This window comes from Muntiacus reevesi, chromosome 19, assembly GCF_963930625.1.
Source record: "Muntiacus reevesi chromosome 19, mMunRee1.1, whole genome shotgun sequence".
NCBI lineage: Eukaryota > Metazoa > Chordata > Mammalia > Artiodactyla > Cervidae > Muntiacus > Muntiacus reevesi.
This window is the reverse complement of record NC_089267.1, coordinates 38563587-38580472: the sequence shown is the minus strand read 5'-3', so window position 1 is coordinate 38580472 and position 16886 is coordinate 38563587. Positions and strand designations below refer to the sequence as shown.

General features: G+C 40.5%; 1 protein-coding gene across 1 annotated transcript in view; it reads left to right on the top strand.

Annotated features, from left to right (window-relative positions):
* LOC136150706 (uncharacterized) overlaps positions 1-16886 on the top strand; it is a 64841-nt gene that overhangs the window by 9163 nt on the left and 38792 nt on the right. Inside the window, exons 2-5 of the mRNA XM_065911404.1 lie at positions 6961-7153; positions 8933-9056; positions 14694-14898; positions 15617-15738. Coding sequence (XP_065767476.1) covers positions 6961-7153; positions 8933-9056; positions 14694-14898; positions 15617-15738 — 644 coding nt within the window. The remainder of the gene's footprint in view (positions 1-6960; positions 7154-8932; positions 9057-14693; positions 14899-15616; positions 15739-16886) is intronic.

The following is a 16886-nucleotide window of genomic DNA, read 5'->3' as shown; positions in this document are numbered from 1 at the left end:
TCGCAGAGGAGACAGAATGAAAATCACAATCACAGAAAACTAATCAAGCTGATCACATGGACCACAACCTTGCCTAACTCAATGAAACTATGAGTCATGCTGTGTAGGGTCACCCAAGATGGACAGGACATGGTGGAGAGTTCTGACAAAATGTGATCCACTGGAGAAGGGAATGGCAAGCCACTCCAGCATTCTTGCCTTCAGAACCCCATGAACAGTATGAAAAGGCAAAAAGATATGACACTGAAAGATGAACCCCCTAGGTCAGTAGTGTCCAATATGCTACTGGAGAAGAGCAGAGAAATAGCTCCAGAAGGAATGAATAGGCTAAGCCAAAGCAGAAACAGTGCCCAGTTGTGGATGTATCTGGTGGTGAAAGTAAGTCTGATGCTATAAAGAACTGTATTGCATAGGAGCCCGGAATGTTATGTCCATGAAACAAGATAAATTGGAAGTGATCAAACAGGAGATGGCAAGAGTGAACATTGGCATTTTAGGAATCAGTGAACCAAAACAGACTAAAACAGGTGAATTTAATTCAAATGACCATTATATCTACTACTGTGGGAAGAATCTCTTAGAACAAATGGAATAGCCCTCATAGTCAGCAAAAGGGTTCAAAATGCAGTACGTGGATGAAGTCCCAAAAACAGCAAAATGATCTTGGTTTGTTTCCAAGGCAAACCATTCAATATCACAGTAATCCAAATCTATGCACCAACTAATAATGCTGAAGAAGCTGATGTTGAAGGTTCTATGAAGATTTACAAGACCTCCTAGAACTAACACCAAAAGAGATGTTCTTTTCATCACAGGAGACTAGAATGCAAAAGTAGGAAGTCAAGAGATACCTGGAGTAGCAAGTAAGTTTGGCCTTGGACTACAAATCAAAGCAGGACAAAGACTAACAGAGTTTTGCCCAGAGAAGGTGCTGGTCATAGCAAACACCCTCTTCCAAAAACACAAGAGACGACTCTACACATGAACATCACCAGATGGTCAATACCGAAATCAAACTGATTATACACTTTGTAGCCTAAGATAGAGAAGCTCTATACAGTCAGGAAAAATAAGACTGGGAGCTGACTGTGGCTCAAATCATGAACTCCTTATTGCAAAATTCAGACTTACATTGAAGAATGTAGGGAAAACTACTAGGCCATTCAGGTATGACCTAAATAAAATCCCTTATGATTATACAGTGGAAGTGATAAATAGATTCAAGGGATTAGATCTGGTAAACAGAGTGCCTGAAGAATTACGGACAGAGGTTCATAACATTGTACAGGGGGCAGTGATCAAAACCATCCCCAAGAAAAAGAAATGCCTTACAAATAGCTGAAAAAAGAAGAGAAGTGAAAGGCAGGAGAAAAGGAAAGCCGTACCCATCTGAATGCAGAGTTCTAGAGAATAGAAGGAAACATAAGAAAGTCTTTTTCAGTTAACAATGCAAAGAAAGAGAGGAAAACAGTAGATTGGGAAGAACTAGAGATCCCTTCAAGAAAATTAGAGATAACAAGGGAATATTTCATGCAAGATAGGCACAATAAAGGACAGAAACAGTATGGACCTAATAGATATCAGAAGCAGAAGACATCAAGAAGAGGTGGCAAGAATACACAGAAGAACTATACAAAAAAGGTCTTAATGAACCAAATAACCATGATGGTGTGATCACTCACCTAGAGCCAGACATCCTGGAGTGTGAAGTCAAGTGGGCCTTAGGAAGCATCACTACAAACAAAGCTAGTGGAGGTGATGGAATTCCAGCTGAACTATTTCAAATCTTAAAAGCAGATGCTGTGGAAGTGCTGCACTCCATATGCCAGCACATTTGGAAAACTCAGCAGTGGCCACAGGACTGGAAAAGGTCAGCTTTCATTCTGATCCCAAAGAAGGGCAATGCCAAAGAATGTTCAAACTACCATACAATTTCACTTATTTCACATGGTAGCAAAGTAATGTTCAAATACCATCAAGCTAGGCTTCAACAGTGTATGAACATAGAACTTCCAGATGTACAAGCTGGATTTAGAAAAGGCAGAGGAACCAGAGATCAAATTGCCAATATAGAAATCATAGAAAAAGCAAGGGAATAAAGAAAAGAAACACATCTGCTTCATTGACTATGCTAAAACGTTTGCCTGTGTGGATTACAACGAACTGTGGGAAATTCTTAGAGATGGGAATGCCAGACCACCTTACCTGCCTCCTGAGAAACCTGTATGCAGGTCAAGAAGCAACAGTTAGAACCAGACATGGAACAACAGACTGGTTCCAAATTGGGAAAGACTACATCAAGGCTGTATATTGTCACCATGCTTATTTAACTTAAATGTAGAATACATCACTGGCCTGGATAAATCACAAGCTGAAATCAAAATTGCTGGGAGAAATATCAATAACCTCAGATATGCAGATAATACCACCCTTGTGGCAGAAAGCAAAGAAGAATTAAAGAACCTCTTGATGAAAGTGAAAGAGGAGAGTGAAAAAGCTGGCTTAAAACTCAGCATTCAAGAAACTAAGATCATAGCATCCAGTTCCATCACTTCATGGCAAATAGATGGGGAAACAATAAAAACAGTGACAGGCTTTATTTTCTTGGGTTCCAAAATCACAGCAGATGGTGACTGCAGCCATGAAATTAGAAGACACTTGCTTCTTGGAATAAAAGTTTTGACAAGCCTAGACAGCATGTTAAAAAGAGACATTACTTTTGCCTACAAAGGTCCGTATAGTCAAAGCTATGGTTTTCCAGTAGCATATGGATGTGAGAGCTGGACAGTAGAAAAGTCTAAGTGTGGAAGAATCAACGTCTTCAAATTGTGGTGCTGGAGAAGACTCTTGAGAGTCCCTTGGATAGCAAGGAGATCAAGGTAGTCAATCCTAAAGGAAACCAGTTCTGAATATTCATTGGAAGGAATGATGCTGAAGCTGAAGTCCAATACTTTGGCCACCTGAGGCGAAAAACTGACTCACAGAAAAGACCCTGATGCTGAGAAAGACTGAAGGCAGGAGGAGAAGGGGATGACAGAGGCTAAGATGGTTGGATGGCATCACCAACTCAATGGACATGAGTTTGAGCAAACTCCGGGAGATAGTGAAGGACAGGGAAGCCTGGTCTGCTGCAGTCCATAGGGTCACAAAAAGTTGGACACAACTGAGCAAGTGAACAACAAATGTCTAGCAATTCCACGAAGAAAGGATATGTAGTCTGTGCAAAGGACCTGTGGCCAGAGAAGCATGGTACCCAGAGGAAATCAAAAGAATACATGAATGGCTGGGACATAGTAATCCAGGTGGAAAGTGGTATAAACAAAAGTAACCCAAGGTTTCTCAATGTTGGCACTGTTGACATTTTGGGCCTGATAATTCTTTACTGTGAGAGACTGTCTTGTACACTGTGGAATATTTGGAAGCATCCCTGACCTCTACCCACTAGATGCCAATAGCATCTCCCCCAAGTTATAATAACCAGAAAGCCTCCAGACATGGCCAAATGTCCTCTGAGGGAAAAATCACATTTGATTCAAAACCACTGGAAAGAGATAGGCAGGGAGCAGATCATGTATGTCCTTTTATGGAGTTTTGTTTTGTACTATAAGCAATGGGAAGCATTTAGAGGCTTTAGATGTGGGGTTTTTGTGTTTTGGTTTTTTTTTTTTGGCTTTTTTTTTTTTTTTTTGGCTTTAGATGTTAAAGGGGAGAATGGATAACATAATCTAAGCTCCATTTATAAATGATCCTCTGCTAGTAGTGAATAAAATGGAGGGGAGAATAAGCCCATGCCAGAAGGAAAGTGGACAGACCATTTAACAGACTAAACCTGTTTAGAAGCTGCTAGACTAGTTCTAGTGCCAGATTGTGACAGCTTGGATTAGGGTGGTGGGTGGTGGAGATGCAATTGGATGGATTTGAGACATAGGAAGTAAAATCAACAGGACTTAGTGATAGATTGGACATGTAGGGTGAGATAGAAAGAGACATCTGGAATGATTCGTGCTAGAGGAAGTAGATGGGTGGTGGTGTTATTTACTAAATGGGGAAACTGGAGGTGGCCTAGGTTTGTGGGGGAGAGCATATGATTTGATCATATTAAATTTGAGGGGCTTTTGAGATGCCCAGGAACAGATGCTAAATAGATAATTGGATATGTGGGTCTGGAATTCTAGGAGGTCTGGATTGGAGATATAAACTGGGAAGCAAATGGTCTAAAGATGGTTATCTCAGTTGTGAAAGTGTACAGTCTTCAAGTGAAGGACTATTGGAAGAAAAGATGGAAGTCCTAGGGGTTTGAGTGTGGGCCACTATTTGATGACATGATAAAGAAGAAATGGCTGAAAAATTTGTGGTAGCAAGGAAAATGTGGAATCCTAGAAAGCCAGCACAGAAAGTGGGTCAGTAAGCAGGGAATGCTAAACCATGTCAAATCTTCCTGAGAGATTACATAAAGATAACTATAGAAAGTCTGCTGGATGGTCCTTGTTGGTCTTTGTTAAAGTGGTTTGGGTGGCTTGATGGAGACAGGAGCTAGATGGGAATGGGTGAGAAGTAGGAGGTGAGGAGAAGGAGACAGATGATGTTATAGGAGGTGTTGGACTGTGAGAAGGAGGGACATAAGGTGGAACCTGGGGAAGGGTGTGAGGATGTTTTAAAATAAGAGGGCCAGGAGCACGTATCAGTGTCAGTTGGGAAATCTCTGGTTGAGATGAGTTGGATGTCCAAGGAGAAGAGATGCTGCAGAGCAGGAGGGAATGACCTTAGGGAAGGGGAGTGTAACAGACCCCTACAGTACAGAGGGAGCAGTAGAAGAGGGGCAAGTGTGGTGGGTTTGTGTGTGAATGGAGAAGTGGAGGGGCATCAGCTGAGACTGAGGGAGGCTGGACATTTGGAGTGAGGAACAGGGTAGAGGAGTTTGAAATTATGAGAGTTATTATGAGAATAATGATTCCCAGGAAGTGATAGGCCCTTGGTCATCTAAAAATAAAATTATGATTGGACTACTCGAAACTTCTGTTAGTTTCCTACAGTTGACATAACAAAGTACCACAAAGTGAGTGGCTCACAACAGCTGGGAGAGAAATTTATTCTCTTAGATTCTGAAAACAGTCCAAAAATCAAGGTGTCAGCAGGATCATGCTGTCTCTGAAGGCCCCAGGGGAAAATCCTCATTACCTCTCCGACTTCTGGTAGTTGCCAGCAATCCTTGGTGTTCCTTGGCTTATAGATGCATTACTCCAGTCTCTGCCTCTGCCTCCATGTGGCCTTCTCTCCTATGTGTCTGTTTCCAAATTTCCTCTTTTTACAAGAACACCAGTCATTGGATTGAGGCTCACCTTAATCCAGTATGACCCCATCTTACCTTGTGTACATCTGCAAAGACTATTTCCAAATAAGGCCACATTCACAAGTTTCAAGTGGACGTGAATTTTGAGAGGACACCAAGTCATGAGACTGTGTTAATGCATTTAAGAAATATTTATAAGATTAAGAGAAATAGCTGATTATAGATCTCAAGGGCCTCATATACATGTGAGGCCATACATACACATATGGTATCATATGCAACAAACCTTGTAGTGTCTCCACTGTCCCCGTGTGATAGATGAAGAAATGGAGTCTAAAGTCTCAGTGACTTGCTTAAAGTGAGGTCCTGGCAGAGTGCATGCGTGCTCAGTTGCTTCAATCATGTCAGAATCTTGTGACCCTAAATGCTGTAGCCCGCCAGGCTCCTCTGTCCATGGGATTCTCCAAGCAAGAATACTGGAGTGGCCATGGATGGGAATGGCAACCCACTCAAGTATTCTTGCCTGGAGAATCCCATGGACAGAGGAGCCTAGTGGGCTACAGTCCACGGGATTGCTAAGAGTCGCACACGACTGAGCATGCATGCATACATGATGATGAAGATGAATTTTCTATTCTTACTTAAAGCTCCAACCACCAAAGCCATGCTTTTAATCTGGGTATCGCGTGGTACCTTATGCCACGTGTTGAGCCCTCAGAGAAGCAAGCAAATAATAAATTGTATTTCTTGTCAAAATTAAAAAAATGTTCTTTTCACTGAATTCACATTCTTCATTAAAAAAAATTTTTTAATCATGTATTTGTTTTGTTGCCACTACTATTGGAGTCAGATATAAAAATATTGCTAAGTGTGATAACGAGGAGTTTACCATATATGTTTTTTATTAGAATTTTATGGTTTGTAGTCTTACATTTAGGTCTTTAATATATTATGAGTAAGTTTTTAATATATAATGCAATCTAATTGTCCAGTTTAACACTTTTGCATTTGGCTGTTCATTTTTCCCAATAAGGAAAAAAGAACTAAAGAGATTGTTCTTATCTCATTGTATATGAATGCCTCTTTTGTGATAAATTAATTGGCCACATATGTGTTGGTTTATTTCTTGGCTCTATATTCTGTTTCATTTATCCAATTTTTTTGTGACAATGTCATACTGTTTTGATTACTATAGCTTTCTAATATAGTTTGAAATCTGGGGGGTGGTGAAGAATACTGGAGTGGATTGCCACACCCTCCTCCAGAGGATCTCCCCAACCCAGGAATCAAGCCCACATCTCTTACACCTCCTGCAATGGCAAGCAGGTTCTTTTACCACTAGCACCACCTGGGAAGCCCAAGGACCAACTCTGGCTTCCGAGACCACCTTTATCCCTTGGCACTATTGTCTACCTTTTCCCAGATAATCCTGAATTATAAAATTTAATCAATTGGTTAATCTATCCATCTTAGGAACTACTCTTCCCTGACATTCTTTGTTGTTATCTTTTTCCCTACATATAGCTAGCTCTTTATACATTCATCGTGTCTACAGCTCCATGCTGACAGCCCACTGTGTGGGAACAGAAACCTACCATTTTGTCCATTTGAGCTGGCAAAACATTTCTCTCCCCGTTCTGGTAACTTCCAGGCTTGGCTTTCTTTCCCAGGTCCAGAGCATCCAATTCATGGAGTTCTCAGAAGTGGAGAACCAGGATGATTACTACAGCATGGATACTGGTTACATCCACACCCAGGATCAGCAAGGAGTGTATGTCATGTATGATGAAGCCTTGAGTGATCTGAAGGACCTAGAGACAGAACTGCTGCTTGTGGCCAGCCATTACATTGAAAGAGAAAAAGGTCAGAAGTCAGATTTTTAAAAATCAACCAGACAAAAATCTACCTATCCAAACAGACAAAAAACACCAAGGGCTCTATAACTCCTCCCACCTTAAACTATAACACACGGATAATAGTACTGGAAAATCCAACAAGCATTTATATCTCCCCAACACACACCACTCTAGAAAAGATAAAGTTTTGTTTCCAGCTCAAGTCCCCCATTTGTTGGAAACTGTAACTTGGTTATAGTTCTTATTGTTGTTTAGACTCTACTTGTTGCCCAGTAGCATTTCTGCATTACGTACTAGGTGCAGGGCCCTGAGGGAAGCAAAGTAAGCAAGTGAAATTAATGACTTTTTTTTTCTAAGTGACAAAAAAAAGAAATAATTGGCCTTGGGGAAACTGCAGTTAGAAGCAGAGATATTTCTGATTTCCTAACAAAAAACCACCAGGATGCAAGACCTGTCTAGGAAAATGTCAGACAAGCCCCAGAGGGAGAAATCATTAGTCAGGGTAATCAAATAACCCATAATCTGTATTCTGTCTTTCTTTTGGCATCACTCAAATTTATCCAGTTTTAGGAATCGAAAAGGTAAGAATATTCCTGTTGGAATAATATGATGACATTAGTATTCTATTTTGAAAGAAATCAGAGTTTCCAGATGAATTGCAATACCTAGAGGAAAATTTAGCAAGAGATTGTGCTATTTTGTAATATATGTAGACTTTAATTAAGGATAATTCATGTTCACATTGTTATAAAATGCTGCTCTAAGACTGTTTGACAATTAACCTTTCAGATCCCAGACAGAATTAATTTAGTATTAGATTGAATTCTTTGTTCTCCCTTTGCCACAGACCACTTGGGATCTGAATCATGGGATGCAGTGATGACATCCAACATTCCAGGGCACCTAATTTCAAATTTTAGCTTTTATCTTTACAGGTGATCCTAAATACCAACGCATCATTTTTGCTGGTGTTAATTTATAATATGATGTGACTTTGTTTAGCTACTAGGAACTTACTTTGACTGAAATACTTAGTCACATGAGTATGTCTCACTGAGCGAGTGAGTATACGGTCATTCATTGTGAAATGATTTCCCAACTGCTGCTGGAGAAATTCCTGACCAATGGCTTTCTATTGTTCAGTACCCACCATATACTTGATAATCACTAAACCTGAAAATCCCTTACTTTTTAATATTTTATTCTGAAATAGACCGTTTAAAATTTTAAGCAATAATAATGCTGTCAATGAAAACTTACAGTACTATAGTGGGAAAATATTTTAGCTGAATAATGGCAATGGTTACCCTTACTGATTTAAGTTAGTAATTAGCACAATTAAGAAATACCTTAGAAATTTCCCTGAAATTTTTTGACTTGGTTGGCATCAATTGATACAGCCGTTTAAACTAGCTAGGTTTGTTGTTAAACCATCAGGAACCTGTTTTTACAGAGGAGAAATGTATGTTTTGCTTTTAAATTACAGGTTTGAGGAGATTTTAGTAAATCTTTCATGTTAACTGAATTTTGGTTTATATTTCTAAAATTAGTCTTTTAAAACTAAAAGTAAAAGCAAAAACCTCTGTTGATCTGGAAGTCAGCAAGTATGAACTTAAGGCCTACCTAGTCTTGCCCATGTCTCTTTAGCTGATTATTAGGAATCCCAGTTACCCCTTCAGTGTTTTCATTCCTGAGGGGGAGCTGACAATCTGAGGGCTCCATTTCTACTAGGAATACCTCTGTAGTGAAGCCTGTCTCTAATCATTTTCATCCTTTTCTCTCCCAGGTCACAAAGAGGGCAGCAAGTCACATATTGACCAGGACTGGGGATGGACCCATGCAGGTGTGGACAGATTTGCTGTGCTGTATGACATGTGGACTTGGGAAGCAGCTTTTCTAGAAAGCAAGCGCCAGATATTTTTGCCTAGGAAACAAAACACCTATTAAAAACATTCTTATAAAACCCAATATATTTTTTTAAACCCCGTGGGTCTTGTAGGGCAACTCCCAATGAAGTGAATAAGTATTTTAAAAATCTTAGCTAGTTGTAAGTATATAATCAATTTTATGTTCTTTACTGTGCTTCTTTGTTACAAAAAAACAAAACGTGAAGGATATGACTTCAGCTTAAGGGAAATTTGTTAGAGGGCTGTATAATTTAGGCCCTTTTATGACATGTATGCTTTTAGTGAGAAGGCGTGATGATTCCATTCGTGTTCATTGTGCTGTCAGGGACAGGCCTCACTTTGCTAAATGCAGACAAACCAACAGACCTTATTATGGTCTTTAGAAGGGTAGGCCACACGTGGGTGGGTGAGAGCAGTTGGGCAAGGATTTCCAGAAATGGAAATGACAGGATTTGAAGACTAGATGTTGGCATGAGAGAATGAGGGTGGAATTAAAATGACTCCCTCAAGCTCAGGGAGGAGGCTGTTAACTGAAACAGAATGAAAGAAGAGGGGCCTCTTTAGAGGGGAAGGTTTTTTTGAGTCTAGGACACAAGGCATGTGAGGAGAGTTTGCTAAAACCCAGGTGTGAATGTCTTCCCAGGTGGCGCTAGTGGTAAAGAATCTGCCTGCTAATGCAGGAGACCTAAGAGACATGGGTTCGATCCCTGAATTGGGAAGATCCCCTGGAGGAGGGCATGGCAACCCACTCCAGTATTCTTGCCTAGAGAATCTCATGGACAGAGGAGCCTGGCAGGCTACAGCCCATAGGGCCGCAGAGTTGGACACAACTAAAGCAACTTAGCATGCATGCATGGATATTTTACGGGAGCTGTAGGTTTGAAGTTCAGGAGCAGGTATGAGCTGAGGTATAAATGTGGAAGTCATACCATAGTAATGTATCAAAATGAGTAGTAAAAGAGATGTCTGAAATGGGTCCCTGAGAACATTTACATTTAAGGGGAAGGTCATGGGACAAGAATCCATGAGAAGAACAAGGAGTAGCCAAAGCGACTGCAGCAAAAAGTAAAGGATAACATTAGGAAATCCCGCAGAAAGAAAAGAGTCTTAATTAAGAGAGGATTATTACCTGTGTGGAGAATAGTTGAAACATCAAAGAACGTGAGTCCTAAAAACCAGACAGTGGGGTTAACCATCAGGCAGTCATTGTTAGCTTTGTAGGAGTCTCTCAAAAGAGTAGCAGCGATGGGAACCAGGTTATAGTACACTGTGATGTGGTAAGAGGATGTGGAAGTGGAAATGTTTTCTTTGAATTGTTTTTCTAGTAGAGGGTTTTACCATTTCATCTACTCTCTGGTCTGTTACTCATGGAGATGTAGATCATCCAATTTTGGAAAACAACTGGCTAGACTTACAGAGTGCAAGCTGTAGCTTTGAAAATTGTTCCTCTTTCCAAAGACAACTGACCTCTACAGTGTGCATCTGGACACTTGATCTGTCAATTAGAAGCTTACTGTGATCTTCTGAGTAAATGGGCGATTTAGCCTCATAGTATAGAATCCGGAGAGGCTGCATTAAATGTAAGTAATACAAAATCCTCAAACTTGACATGTTTATTGGTCCAGACATGAATTGTAGGCAGTATCCATTTTCTGTGCTCTCTCCACCTCTGTTTTCAGTTCTTCTAGGCTTCCTATAGAAGACTTGATGGTAGAGAAGAACAGAAGGCAGAGAGTAATAAATAAACAAACCAATTTCTCCTCACTTTGGCCTAGTGTTCATTCTGTACTAAGTTACCAGGGCTGTCTACTAGTTTCTTCTATGGTACATGAAAATATTTGAACTTAAAACAACCATTGAAAATAATCTCCCTCCTTTCTACAATGAAAATAAGTTCCCTGTAGAAACTGACTTATCTGTGCCAAAAACTGGAAAATGTAGCCTTCCAAATCAATTTCTGGAGTTCCAGAAATTGTCAAAAGAGCCTATTTTTAATTGATAAACCAGACTTTTATCTAGAATACAATTGATTTCCCCCAGTACTGATTCTACTGCTAAGTGTCTTCAGCTGTTTTTGATTGCTAAATATATTAGAATCGCTAAAGTTAAAAATTGCTCAAACACATTAGGTTGCCTTAAATCCTTCAAGTAACCATATTATATAAACTGCTCATAAAAATAGAGCTGGTATGAATTTAGGTGGATTAAGAGACTCAAAAGCCAGCATCAGCTGTACCAGTTCCTAAGCGACATTTATACCAACTGCTAGTTCTCTCCACAGCCACCAGAGGACACGTTTTCAGGATAATTTGAATTAGTGTTTAGAGCAGTAAAAAAAAGGCGGGGGGTGGCGGGGGGTGGGGCAGAAAATTCTGTGACAAGATGTGTCTGACACTGATTTTCTCTTTTACACTTTCATTTGACCTAAAGTGCTGTTTTTAAAAGTTTTTTTTTAAATCCAAGAAATAAAAAGAGGCTTAGGTTAAAAAAAAATAGTCTATAAACAGTATGGTTTGAGGTTATTCATTCAGGCTTTTTTCTATTTTCTCCAATATTTGATGCCTACCATCAGTGTGCACCACACATTATTTTGCCTGCAAGTTGGCCCTTGACATACACAGGTGACATTTGACAGGCTACAAAGACTTCTTAGACAAATGCCAGTCCAGAGTTCAAATGGAAATGAGCCAGTTAGCAAACAGATAATAAATAGAACCTGTGAGGTGTAAAGATCACGGCCCTACCCCTGATGAGAAAGAATTCATAATAAAATTATGCAAAGGGCCATCTGAGAGCTTTTCAAGGTGGAGGGCAAAGCTTGAAAAAAGGCTTGTCAATTTAAAAAGAGCCACATTTTCCTTCTCAACAACTGGGGGTGCCAGGTAAAATACAACAATATTTGTGACATACTAAAAAAAGTATTGGTTATTTATCGGCAATTCAAATTTATTTTGATGACCTGTATTTTTATTTGTTAAACCTGGTAATTCTACCAACAACAAAGTGATGATGGCAATTTAGCACCTACCTCTGCAACCTGGTATCACCAGATTGGAATCACTATCAAGAACCCTCCCCACAATCTTCCCCTGCCAAATAACCAAACAATAGGACTCATTGTACAAAAACAGGTCACAGCAGTACAAATTCTATAAACCAGCTCCTGGGATTGCCCTGGTCCAGCCAAAAAGGTTTAAATTCATTGAGAATGATTTAGGGAAGTTACTGTTTCTTTCCTAATCTTCCACTAGGCTATTGAGTGACAGCCTTCTTAACCCCATCACTCCTTTGTTCCTGCTTTGTCTTCTGCTATTTAATAACTGAATGCTACTCTAGAGAGCTCTGTGGTTGGAATAAGGTCATTTAGATCACTCCGCTGGCTTCATTTTCCCTGAGGCTCACTTAAAGACAAGGGATCTGCACCTTTCTTCATTTCACACTCTGAGGTGTGTGAGTTTTTAACTTATGGAGCACACTCTGTGTCCTAAGCTTTTAGCTTCTTCTGGTGTTATCCTTTGTATACTAAGGTTGACCCAAGTTTCCGTGGACCAGTGTTTCCCAAAGTGCATCCTACAAAACTGGATGCTAAATAAAGTGCCCCAGGCTCTCCCTTCTTGAGCCTTAGCATTGAATAGCCTTCAGACACTGGACATCTATTGCTAAGGCAGTATTTGATTCCTAGGCTTCTATTGATTCTCACGTGTTTCCCTTCTTGGGAGCCTCAGGAGTTATCATTGCAAGATGGAGACACTCCTGGCTTTTCCTACCACTTGGGTTCCTTTATGTCCTCCTGAGCTGTTGCCACCTATATTCAAGCAGTGCTTACACCCTCTCAGTTCTTTCTGGTCTTCATTCTTAGCTATGGACTCCACACAATGAAAGGCGCTCTTTATCTCCTTTTAGGAAATTCCTTAGTTTGTTAAGAAGTGGGCTGACTCTATGGCTGATTCATGTCAATGTATGACAAAACCCACTGAAAAATAGAAAAAATAAAAACATTAAAAAAAAAAAAAAAGAAGTGGGCTGGCTCCCAGGCCTCAAACCACCAGGAAGACCACTACCCAAGGAAACAAAAAAATGCTCTAATGCGTCTCAGAATGTGCTTGGCTATCAGGGTGGCAAAAATTGCAGACTCAACAATCCACTCCTTGCTGTCAACTACATGAACTCACTGGGCACACCTGTGTCTTTGGTGCTACAGCCACCCTAGGAGCTGAGGCCTTTCAGAAGCATGAAGCCTGCATTAGAGGATTGGGTCAGAGAAGACTGAAGAGGGGCATGTGAACTGAAACTCTAGGGATGATGTCGGATTATCTGGCAGAGGAAAGGAATCCATTGCATTGTGAGACTGGTGGGAGCAGAAGTTCAGAAGCTTTCAGCGAGAGTTGATTGTGTCCATCAGGTGACATAGACTCAGTGTTTAGTCTGTCCGAGACCCGGGAGCTGTGACACGCGCAGGGGGGCTTTAATGTCTGTCACTCCAAATCTTTGTTGTGACGAGACAAAAACCGAGGAGCATACACTCGCCTGACAGTGTGGGACGGGGTCTCCAAAAGTAAGTGTGTCTAAGGCCTATGAAAGTTTTAAAAACAACCCAAAAAGAGTAACTACGTTGTTCAGAACTACTTGCATATCAGCTCTTAGGTATCTGTTTGGGATTCCAGTCCAGTGAACTCTGAAGAGCTTTTTCTGATTAGCACCATGACTAATTATACACAAATAAAATTTACACGCAGAACAGAAATTCCATAAGTTCATAAACAAATGTAAAAACAAAATAAAGAGCATATCTTTCTGAGTTTCTTCAACAGTTAGTGTGGAGAAGCCTCCTTCAGTTTTTAGAAAAGACTTGTAAACTCTAGTAAAACAGAAGCTTCCCGGATGCTCTTGAGAATTCTGTACATAGGCCCTTCCTTGTGGAGTGTGTGGAGAAGGAAATGGCAACCCACTCCAGTGTTCTTGCCTGGAGAATCCCAGGGACAGGGGAGCCTGGTGGGCTGCCATCAATGGGGTCGCACAGAGTCGGACACGACTGAAGCGACTTAGCAGCAGCAGCAGCAGTGGAGTGTGATCTGGAATAAATAACTTTATATTTAGAGGGGACTTGCATCTTCCACTTGCCATTCTAACCCCCCCCCCCACCATTTCTACACATGTGAAACTTAAATAGGCAAGCTATTAAAGAGAAGGTGTCATAAATGGGGCTAATGATGTAGAAGAGGGGTGGAGGCTACTTGCCTACCTTTGGTAATAGAATAAAATAGGGGGAGGAGAGTGGGCCTGTGGGAAAAGGTATTGAAGATAAACGTATTTGATGAAGTGACACTGAATGCACTGTCTCAGTGGAACTTGTAATTGTTAGATGTTGTATTATTCATGATATCACTCCCCTTTTATGTGTAGAGAGCAGTGGAGGAGGGGACAAAGGTGCAATGAGTACTTTTTCCCTCGCCCTCCCTAACTTGGTCTGTGCTGCACCGGTGCTGCGGCTGCCCACCCAGGACCGGTACCCAGAGGTGCAGAGCTGTCTCTCCTCTTGATGGTGGGGGGGGGGGGGGGAGCTTTCCAAATCATGGAAATGGTTGGGAGCTCACCTCTCTTCCTTTGTGGGGCCCTGTCCCCTGACTATAAACCTTATTTACAGCTTCTTGACAGTTACTTTGAAGCCTACCAGCATGCATTGGACCCAGAGGAGAGGTTTGCCTTAGCACAAGTGATCACAGACATCATGCACAGGTGCCCAAGGTTTGACTTCAGTCATCCTTACTTCATTAAGGCCTACCGAGAGGAATGCACCTGCCTGAGGCTTCACCTGCAGCTGGTGAGGGGCATCCTCAACCAGCACGTGAGTATATTTGGGTTTTTTAAGATTCCATGTGGGAAGGGGATGGAAAACACAGGTCAAAACTGAAAACTGTATTTTCCTTTCAGTACCAATTCAGAATCTGGGTTTTCTAGGATAGCATGTACACAGTGTTTATTTGTAAGCTTATTTGCATTGTTCAATTTCAAGTATAACTACAGTCTTAAAGGGAGGTTTCCAATCCTAATTACATTTAATGATCCACAAAGAATTGGCAATCCACAAAGAATTTTCATTCAATCACAGTTCATCTATAGTGAAAGGACTAAGCCTACCCCTTTGTAAGACATTAAATGTGTAAAATTATATTTATTTTTTAAAAGGTTGCAACTATTTCTATAACACTACAGGAAATGGTCACAGTCTATGGCTTCCATGGAAAAGCTAATACAGTTCCTTAGGCCTGCTTAGAATTTTTTCCTTGTAGCCAATTATTTTACAGAAAGAAGTTTTCTTGTGCTGCTTAAGATTGCCTAAAGCTGGTTGCCTTTGCTTTTCCTGGCTGATCCTTGCCTGAGACTAAAAAACAACCATGTCTCTGTGTGAGGGAATCCCTAAAACTCATGTCTGGGCGAAAATTAGTCAAATAATGAAGATACGCAAAGGGCTGATGATCTGTTCTTCTCACGCCAAGGCTCATAACTCACATCCATGGGAAAGTCTAACTTTTCTAATTTTAACTTTTATGTGACATTTCTAGATAGAGTGTCAGCGTGAGTATGTCCAGAGGCTTTGGCAAAAAGGCCATCCAGATGCTAGCAATACATTTGGACTTCCCCTTAACATCATTTGCAAACAACTCATTTCCATCAACAATAGCTGGTAAGTTGGTGTTGTCTTTAGACATTTTACATTTAATTTCTGGATAATTAAAGGGTATGTTGTTAAGTCTACTACTATTCTACAAAGCACCTCTCAAGTATTTGGTGATGAGAGAAGTAAATATAAAAGTCATAGAAGAGGGATTCCTTTGTGAACTCGATATTGATTCACTTTGCAAATAAGGAATAGGAGGCCAGAATTTACACTTATGCCCCTGGGTGCAGAATCTTCATTCCCATGAGAAGTCCTAAAAAACCCAGTTGCTCTTAAAATGCTGTCAAAGGATTTATTAGAGGTGCCATACAAGTCAACATATATGAAACATGGATGTGCTTAAAATTTTTAAAAAGGAATTTCTTTCTTCTAGCAAGTGTCAGCAGAAAGGTTTCTGCAGACTCACCTTGCGGCCCCCACCCCACCGCTTAAAGTAGTAGATTGAATTTCCTGAGATCACCTGGAGAGAGTACATAAGCTCACCTCCGTGATATGTAGTGTGATTCACCCTTACAGAGCCTTTCCGGGCTTTGAGGGTACAGAGGAACCAAGAAGCTGGTGACAAGCTCCAAGCTGGTCTGTAGCTTGTGTTCCATGTAGGTATAGAAAGGCCCTTGACTTGACTGATACTATATCCTTTATTTCCAAAGGGATAACCCACAGACAAGTGTTTTATTGTTTCTGACCTCATTCATTTATACAATATAACGTTTTTATGGCAAGCATGAATGATTCCAATAGTTGTATACAGAACTCAAAAACCATCTTCATTATCATTTTGGGAAGAAAAAGGGATCAAGAATCAGGTGAAAAATAGAAATAGTCATGGAAGGTATTTGTTTAATATTTAGACACTTTGAAGTTATCTTATTCTCAAATATTTGGCTAATGAAATGTTGACAGGTTTTCCATATACAATTTTAGATTTTTTTTTTTCTATTTCATTGAGATACAATTGACATACAGCACTGTATAAATTTGAGCTTGCCAGATGGCACTCGTGGTAAAGAACCTACTTGCCAATGCAGGAGACATAAGAGAGTCATGTTCAGTCCCTGAGTTGGGAAGATCCCCTGGAGGAAGGCATGGCAATTCACTCCAGTATTCTTGCCTGGAGAATCCCATGGTGGGCTACAGTCCATAGGGTCGCTAAG